This window comes from Halictus rubicundus, chromosome 2 (genome assembly GCF_050948215.1).
Source record: "Halictus rubicundus isolate RS-2024b chromosome 2, iyHalRubi1_principal, whole genome shotgun sequence".
NCBI lineage: Eukaryota > Metazoa > Arthropoda > Insecta > Hymenoptera > Halictidae > Halictus > Halictus rubicundus.
Window position 1 is genome coordinate 26113345 of NC_135150.1, and position 9350 is coordinate 26122694.

Consider the following 9350-nt stretch of genomic DNA (forward strand, 5'->3'; position numbering starts at 1 on the left):
TCTTGTAACGCTTATATTACCAAATATCTGCATAATCTCGTCAGCTCATGGCCAGCGCACGCTAGATTGAACCTTCCCCTTTCGAATGAGCCCTTTCCCAGCGAAAAATGTTCTCATATAAGGACGAAAACTTGAGGCACGTAAAACCATTTTTCTCCTATTTTTGTCGGTAACGTGGTTACCCTAACTTATCGCGAATCTACGGAATCCTGGCTCGTAAGGCTTGAAAACATAACTTGATGCTTGCCGGAATTTGCATTGCGTGTTATGGCGATGGTGGCAAGAATCAAACACTGGAACAAACGGGCGCATCAGATGAAAGACAAGGACAGTGAATGGAAATGTAAGTGGGAGACCCGAGACTTCTACAGGAGACCCAAGGAGACTTCTACACGACAGCGGTTACAGCAGTGTCATGTGCTTTGAACGTTGCAAGATCTTTCCTTAAATATAATGGCGAATCGAAGGAGTTTAAATAAACGATTCTCCAGATACAGCCGAGGCAGCGGTGGCTCTAATGTGCTGAATCCTGACACGGATATCTTGGGCGACGGTACGTACTCGGCATGAAAGGTTATGTAGGTGTTGGGTGTTTGTTTATTTATGTTTATACGCGTTTCAGAATATCCGTATTGGTGGAGAAATTTGGGAAACAATACGATAACTAGACAGTCCACCGATTCTACTAATTTTAATCAAACAAGTCGTCGCTTGAATTCGAATTCGTCTATAAGAACGAGCAATGATCTCGACGATAGCTGGTGGCAGGTTTTGGAGGGAACGCCGCGTAATTTGAAATCCCTCGAAAAGGTCAAAGATCCTTCAAAAAAAGGTGAGATAGACTTTTTGCTAAATAAAATCGGAATAAATATTGGTTCTGTTTCAGAGACTTTGTTACTAGTATACATTTTTACTATAAAGTTTGCTCTTATTATATCACTTCCCGAATATTTGATTGATCATTACTATTATTGCTTTTGTTAATATCGAAGTGTGAATATCGGTAGATGCGAACGATGGTGCGTCAGAGATGTCGGAGTCAGAGGAGGAAGTCAAGATTACGAAGAAGAAGCCTCGTCTGCAGTTGGAAGCGAAGAAGGTCGATGGCAACGAGTTTTTAAGCGCGTTGAAAAATTCGAGGGTGTTGGTGATTCCACTGGAAAAAGATCCTGCTTTTCAGAAGAGTAGCTTTGCACAGCGATTTCTATCGACCAGTCTGATTTCCAATGATTCCAAGCAACCGAACAAGGTCAGCGACACAGAGTCGAGTTCCAGTGGAAGCCCAGGCATCGTTGCAAAGCCAAGGCCAAATATTCTTCAGAAAAAATTGAGGAATAGAAATGCAAACGCGTTCGAAGGAGACAAACTGGCACCCACTTCGAAGAGGATGTCGTTAAGAAAATCGTTGCCGACGGACAAGAGATTTTCCATCGCGGCAGACTCTCCCGTGATCGCTGCTGCTGCAAGTCCGAGGAAAGCCCAAAAGTCGTTGACCGACAGTGACCACGATCTGTCGAACTGTCCTCTGCCGAAGGCAACCAGTACGCTTCTGGGGAGCAGTACTCTGTCTCAACAAAACAGCGTGGTGAACAGTAACAGTGACACGGAGCCTGTAGTGATGAAACCGAAGTCGAAATTGCTCAGACGACACGACAGGGACACGAAGAAGAATTTGTTCGAGAACATCCTCATGGAGGATAAAATCAATGAAGAAAAAGCTGCAAACCAGCCGCTTCCTAATGCCAGCGCAGTGGTGGACGAGAGTGCGGAAGAACCTGAACCGCGGATCGAAGTGGACGAGACAACGGAAGAACTCGAGCCACGGATCGTCGAGGACGAAAGTAAACTCGGAGACGCTAATGCGAGCAAGAGGCTGCATCCAACAAAGAAGACCGATCTCCAGGACCCGACGAACGATTCCTCCGATTCGAGTTACGGTTTCCTTGAGCCGGCGAAGCCCAAGTCGAGATTTCTGAGGAACACGCGGAGGAGTCCAAAAGAGAATCTTTTCCGAAGAATAGTCGACGACAGCGATTCATCGATTACGAAAGGTACCGCGAATCTTTCACAGAACGACAACAGTATGCAAACAATGAGAAGACTCAGTGTAATCAGCGCAGACAGCAACGCTTGTTCCGAGGACATGCATCTAAGACTGTCGAACAGCTCCAAGGCCAGCGATATCGAATTAATGAAAACCGGTAACAACAAGCCTTCCAGCTCTCGGAACAGCAATTGCCAGAGGGAACGCGACCGTAGGACGCAAATCCGGGTGGTTTCAATCAGCTCGAACGAGAAGGAGATGATGGAGGAGTGGAGCGTTCGAAAGGAAACGTCGTTGCTGTTTTCCAACAATTCCGATACCGACAATTCGGTCGTCCGAACGTTCTTGGAGAAGCGACCGAGGGATCGGGACAAGTCTAAGCAGCATTCGATCCTGGATAAGGAGGACGACGTTGGCAGCGCAGTTGGAAGTCCATCGGCGCTTCCGACGGGCAAAGCCGGGTATTTTCAAAAACCGTTGTCTACTAGTCTGAAAGAGCGTTCTCGGGTCTCGCGAAGCCGGGTGGTTTCAATCAGCTCGAACGAGAAGGAGATGATGGAGGAGTGGAGCGTTCGAAAGGAAACGTCGTTGCTGTTTTCCAACAATTCCGATACCGACAATTCGGTCGTCCGAACGTTCTTGGAGAAGCGACCGAGGGATCGGGACAAGTCTAAGCAGCATTCGATCCTGGATAAGGAGGACGACGTTGGCAGCGCAGTTGGAAGTCCATCGGCGCTTCCGACGGACAAAGCCGGGTATTTTCAAAAACCGTTGTCTACTAGTCTGAAAGAGCGTTCTCGGGTCTCGCGAAGCCGTTCGAAACTGTCCCGAGTCGATCAGCCGGAGGAAAGCGAAGAAGAAGACGAGAGAACGGAAGTCGACCGTCTGCGGAGCGTTTCGTCCATCGCGGAAGAGCTCGAATCAAGGTCGCCGAACCGGTCCACGATGCAGGAACGGTTCCAAACCGTCCCGAACACGGAAAAGCGAAGCCTCGTCCCCCCGAAGCGATCGGGGAGCAAAATCGAGGAGAACATCGAAGCGGAAACTCGCATCGAACTCGAGAGACGATCGACGGCCCGCGTTGCGACGGAAGAGAACTCGGCTACCCCGAGGAAACGAGACAATGTCTCGATCAGATCGATCACCGAACTGCACGCTTCGATCGGAGGCGTTGATCGGTCTCCGAACCGGTCGCTGTTACGCCTCGCGATCGATCAGAACGCGGAGCGAGTTGGATCTCCATCGAGAGAGCAGAGTAGACCGGGTCCGAGCGGGAAAACTGGATCGCTGCGGCCGCTTTCGTTGAATCGGATCGAAGAGGAGATGGAGAACAGTAAAACAGAGATGGAGAATCGGCCGAAGACCGTGCACGGAAGAACATCGAACCTGAAAGCCGGTTCTGGTAAAGCGAAGAGTTCCGCGGCTCCGCAGGAGGGCCAGAAGGGCCAGCGGAACATGAAGGACTTCTTCAAAACGAACGTGACCGCTGTACCGGCGAGCCAGGCCCTCTCGAATCCCGAAACGGCGCAAGAGGTCCGGAAGAAGCTGGACGAGATCAAGAAGCGGGAAGTCGAGGAAGAAATGAAAAAGATTCGGAAACTGACCGTTGCGGCGGAGAAGATGAAATCTCGGCCCCGGCCTCGGCCCAAGCAGCAGAACTCCGTTCCGAGAAAGGTGGACAAGGCTTACCTGGTGAACGGGCTGGTCTACAAACAGCCTCGGCTCCCGCGTCCAATGAAATGGGTGACCGATCGCCTCTACCAACATCTGTGGAAACAGATGGAGCCCAAGTTCAAGCTGGAGACCAGGGTACAGTCCGAGAAGTTCGTTTGCCGTTTGTCCGAGGTGGCCCGCCTGATCGCGAAAAGCAAAACCTACCCGTCCTACAAGAACGAGCTGAACGCGCTGATGAAGGAGATGGCGCGACTCCAAATCATTCGCAACCGACACGATTTCTATAACTTCTGCCACGACTTCCTGCCGTACGAGCTGCGCGCCAAAATGGTCCCGATACTGCTGCCTGGCAATCAGAGGACTATCCCCTACGATCCGAGCAAGCTGCACGAACCTCTGTTGTCCCCCTGATCGCCGCGACGCCGATATCTCCGGACGAAATCGCGTCGATCCTTGCAGAAGTCTCGAAGGTGAATAACACGTTTTACCTCGTAAAAGTTGTCGTCTGTGCAACGGCACAACGCCTGAACGTCGATACACAGGGTGTCCCAGCTAACTTGACGTTATAGGACAATATTAACCTAACCGAAGGGGTAATAGAATGACTCGGGAAAAAAAACTGTTTTCAAGGTCATTCTTTTCTAGATATCAAGGTCATCAATTTTTTTTTTAAATGGAACTATATATTTTTTTTTATCGCGACGTAATAGTAGGGGTGAAGACCTGTTCAATGACATATTATACAATGACCTTCGTGTGACCTTGGGTAGGAAAAATCCAAAAAGCATTACAGGTATTATCAGTGATTAATTTACTAGCCCAATTGGTTTGGTCTTAATGGTACACTAAATGGCAACAAATATGCCAATTTGTTAACTGAAGATTTGCATCGCCTATTGGAAGAAATACCATTGGCTCGAAGGATCGAGATGTGGTATCAGCATGACGGATGTCCGGCACATGACTCAAGAATAGCCCGTCAAATATTAGACGAAAAGTTTCCTCAACGTTGGATTGGGCGAGGCGCAAACGTCTTATGGCCTCCGTGGTCACCTGATCTAAATCCGTTAGATTTCTTTTTATGGGGAACACTTGAGAGTACTGTTTACGAACATGTTCCAACAACAGCCGAAGACATGAAGATGCGTATTAGAACGGCATGTTCCAATATTAGCAATGAAACTATTAGAAGAGCCAGAGAATCATTTGTTTTCCGTATACAACAATGTATTGCAAACAATGGTCAACATTCCGAACATTTATTGAAACAGAGTAGTTCAATCAAACCAATTAGTGTAGCAAATTAATCACTGATAATACCTATAACGCTTTCTGGATTTTTCCTACCCAAGGTCACGCAAAGGTCATTGTATAATGTATCATTGAAGAGGTCTTCACCCCTACTATGTATTACGTCGCGATAAAAAAATATATAGTTCCATTAAAAAAAAAGATTGATGACCTTGATATCTAGAAAACAATGACTTATATTGCCCCTTCGGTTAGGATAATATTGTCCTGAACGTTTTTTTTTTCTGTTACTAACACTAAGCGAGATATTCAAGGTGGTCAAGTTAGCTGGGACACCCTGTACATATTCGCATTATTCACACGTTTCTTTTTTTCGTAGGAGTGTTCCGACAGCACATCGACGCTCATCTCGTTTGCCTTTTCCTTGTTTCGGTAATTACGGATACACGTCGATGCTGGCCCGATGTTCGGTCGTTGTGCTACGAAATGAACGGCGACGTTAGAAGTAACAAGAGTGCAACGAGATTCTAACGATTGTAAACATCACGATTTACAATCTTGATGATTTGTAAAATAAAAACTGCGAGTGCCGTCCTTACGACGGGTTCGGTGTTCCCAGTATTAAATCGTTGACAATCAGTCGATTCTCAGCTTTATTTTTTTCAAGCACCCTCGAAGAGCGTGCAAGAGTCTATTAGTTAATTATTGTCGCGCGCGAACTATCATTGTTTCGCATCGGTACGGCCGGCGTAGAATAAGCGTGGCTGGGAACAACAATTGTTTCGTTTATTTTAAGAGAGTCTATTTCCTACTTGTTTGCGCTCCCGGTTGTTTGTACGCTGTCGAGAATAAACATATTTTGATAAAAAGCCGAAGAAAGATTGCTGGTTGTCCCGACCGCGTGCGAGTTTTCGTACGAACCGTTTCCCACGCTCGACGGATTAACGTCGGCCACCCTTTTTCGCGCGTGGGGTGCGTCACCATCGGCAAATATGCCAACGATCGGACGATGAAAACGCGGAACACGGGCTTCCGACCCGCGCAATTCTACTCGTTGACCTCCTCCCCCCTCCCAGACCTGGATTAGGCGAAACGAGATTGCGACGGTTTCCTTTCGATTTTCCGTTCGCTCGTCGGAAAATGCCGCTCGTCACGGGACGATGCGGCGCACAGTGGGCAATTTGGACGAAATCGGATTCAAAATCAAAGAACTTTCGATAGAAATGAGGTAGAGCGATGAAACTTTTTTTAAACTAAAGCTGAAACTTTGTAGAATATGGGAAAAATAGAGAGATTATTACCATCCAATCATTTCAACGAAAAAATGATTTCATTAGTTTTTGTCACAAAAATCTATTTTTTGCAAAATCCTGAGGTCGTAGACAAATTTTGAGACCAGATTTGAAATCAGCGCGAAGAAATCAATGGAAACGATGTATAGCATGTTAACAAAAAAATCTTTTCCGCGCGTGCTATTGGAAAAACTAAAATTTTCTTGAATTTGTGCGCGTTTAACGAATTTTCTCGAGGTTAAAAAACGTTCGTATCACAATCTCTCTATTTTTCCCATATTCTACAAAGTTGCAGCTTTCATTTAAGAAAGATTTCATCGCTCTACCTCATTCCTATCGAAAGTTCCTTGATTTTGAATCCGATTTTGTCCAAATTGACCACAGTGCGGACAAAAGGCCTGTTTTTGGCACTTCTTGTAGTTTGGCTATTAATGTATATATAGGGGAAATTTTTTACAGACAATTATATTTACCAATATAGTTACTAATTTTAACGAAAAAAAAAAAATTTTTTTTAGAAAAAAAAATTTATTATTAAAAATTACCAAATTTATTTTAAAAACTAACAAGTTTAGAACAAAATTAATAATAAATGAATCATATGTAAAATTAACAATAATAAACTGAAACAAATTATAATACTAGTGAACAAAATGAATAAACTTAACAAAACGCTATTCGCTATCCGAGTCATTCTCAGTACTTTGATTGCGATCCAAAATCATTGACTCTCGTGATCTTGCACATCTTGATCTATCCTTACATTCTTATTACTTTCTCAATAGTTATAAAACATATATAAAAACAAAGTAAGAATACATAAAAATGATTGATGTATAATTATTGCAAAATTGTATTATGCATAAAAATGGTTATTATATGATCATTATTAACAATTTCCATCCTAATACGCGTGTTTTGCAAAAGAGATGTATTTCATATCGTGATATACACGAATATTGAACTGTTCCAGTAAATTCCCCACTGTAACTGTGGCGAACAAATGGCAAAATTTTTTACAACCAAATTTGTTTACAAATGTATACTTATTGTTAATTATTCACAGAAAATGAAATTTAACAATATAACTAATACATTTAAAAAGAAAATAACAAATTTTCCACGATAGATCCTAAAAGAAAGGTATGGACACTTCTTAAAAAGTTTATAAAATTGAGAGTCGCAAAAAGTCGCAGACAAAACTATGAAATTCTTAAACTATAATAAGAAATGTATCCGAATATGCATGAATCTCAGGATATATTTTGCCGTTTTTGTTTTATGTTAATTTGAAGTTTTATATGCAATTAACAAATAAAACCACCGTTGAAAATTGGTACAAAAAATAAATTTACTTCATTAAATGTATAAAGAATGCATATTCCTTGGTAAGCACGTTACATTACGCAGAATTATTATTGCACACTCATTTACAGTTAATATAATATTTTTCGATTTTTGGCACTTTAGAGGGTGCCTACATAGCCAAATTTTTCTACAAAAATCTAAATTAGGTTACTAATGCATATGTAATGGTAATTAGTCACAAAAAATTAAATTTAACAATAAAATTAATAAGTTGAAAAAAAATTACTTTTATGCATAAAAAAAATTGTTAAATGATCTTTAAATGAATAATAATATGAATTTCCTGCTAATATGCAATTCTGCCAAAGGAAATTTTCGTGCATCGTCAAATAAAAATGTAGCGAGGTGTGCCGACTTGTCCGCACTGTGCGGCGTTACAAATATTTGCGAGAGATCGCGCGTATAGAATTGACGCAACGCACGCGCCAGATCAGCGCGATACGTGACCAAGAAAAGACTCGCTCGAGATTAGTCGGACGGGCAACCTTGTTACCGCGACCTTTGACCCCCGGTCGACGAACAAACAGATTCTCCGTCGCGGGATTATCCTCTTCCAGTACTCTTCTCCCTGTGCTCTAGCTCTATTCAACGTTTCACGAGCGATCGTTCAACTTTTCCGACGAAACTCTGGAAGCGCAGTTTCGATCGAAACTTTGTTAGACGTTTAAACTACGCTTTGTCTCGGTGAATAACTTGTTATGCGACGCACAGCTGCATAATGCCACGCTCCTCTTGGCTCAAGGGTTAGTCTCTTCTTTTCTGTTCGGTTTCCGTGTTGGTTTCTTTCCGTATGATGAATGTTGTACAGTGGCATAGTGACGTTAACGTAATCTGTTCAGGATTCAGAGTCTGTGATATTTTCCATAACAATGTTCACATTTTAGAACGTAAGCGGCAAAGAGTGGAAGTACAACGACTCCCACTAATATTCGGACGCTTTTAAAAATCGCATAACTTGTCAATATTGGACTACACTACTTGAATTTTTTTTTTTTTTTGAGAAGTTGGAACAATTGGATCACCACATAACGTGAGAAAAATGTTTGATTAAAATTGCAATTAAATTACGGAGAAAATACTAAATGTTGTGTTTTGAAACTTTTTTATGTGGACTTACATTGAAAATTTAGAAAGTACGATTTGTAGATGAATTATACATATTCTGAGAATTTCATCAAAATCGGTTAACGTTGCAATGAACTACAGACGTTTCAAAATGATCACATAAGGGCGGAATTCGCCGACAATGCCAAAATTCTGCAATTTCGACAAATTACAAATTTAATCAAACACTTGTTTTACGTTATGCAGCGAACCAATTGTTCTAACTCGTCAAAAAAATTCAGGTTCGAATATTAGTGGGAGTCACCGTATAAACTGTGTATAAAACTATGTATACCGTGTCGGCCATCTTTGCGGTTTGGATGCATTTGCCATGAAACAGTATCATCAACCAGGTACGCGCGTAATTTGACAGCGTCTCGTTCAATAAGGCGGCTCATTTATTTTTTTTAACTCAAAAGTCGGCCATGCCACATTGAGAATAGCCTCTCTTTTATACTGATTGTTTAGGTTTAGAAGAGTAAATACCATATTATCTCATGTGGTCAAATTGACTGGCTACGGAAGGTAGGACAGGCTACAAATATTTCTTGGACAAAAAAAATAAAACGAGAAATAAATACTGAAGAATACATTGTGTACATACTTTAAGAAAAGTC

At 42.6% G+C, this 9350-nt stretch overlaps 1 protein-coding gene across 1 annotated transcript; it reads left to right on the top strand.

Annotated features, from left to right (window-relative positions):
• Positions 1 to 375: 375 nt before the first annotated feature.
• On the top strand, positions 376 to 6404 carry LOC143365766 (uncharacterized). Its single transcript, XM_076806252.1, has 4 exons — positions 376 to 553; positions 623 to 832; positions 1008 to 4188; positions 5349 to 6404. Exons 1-3 carry the CDS (start codon positions 454 to 456, stop codon positions 4127 to 4129), a joined length of 3432 nt encoding a protein of 1143 aa, XP_076662367.1. The 5' UTR covers positions 376 to 453; the 3' UTR covers positions 4130 to 4188; positions 5349 to 6404.
• Positions 6405 to 9350: the final 2946 nt, after the last annotated feature.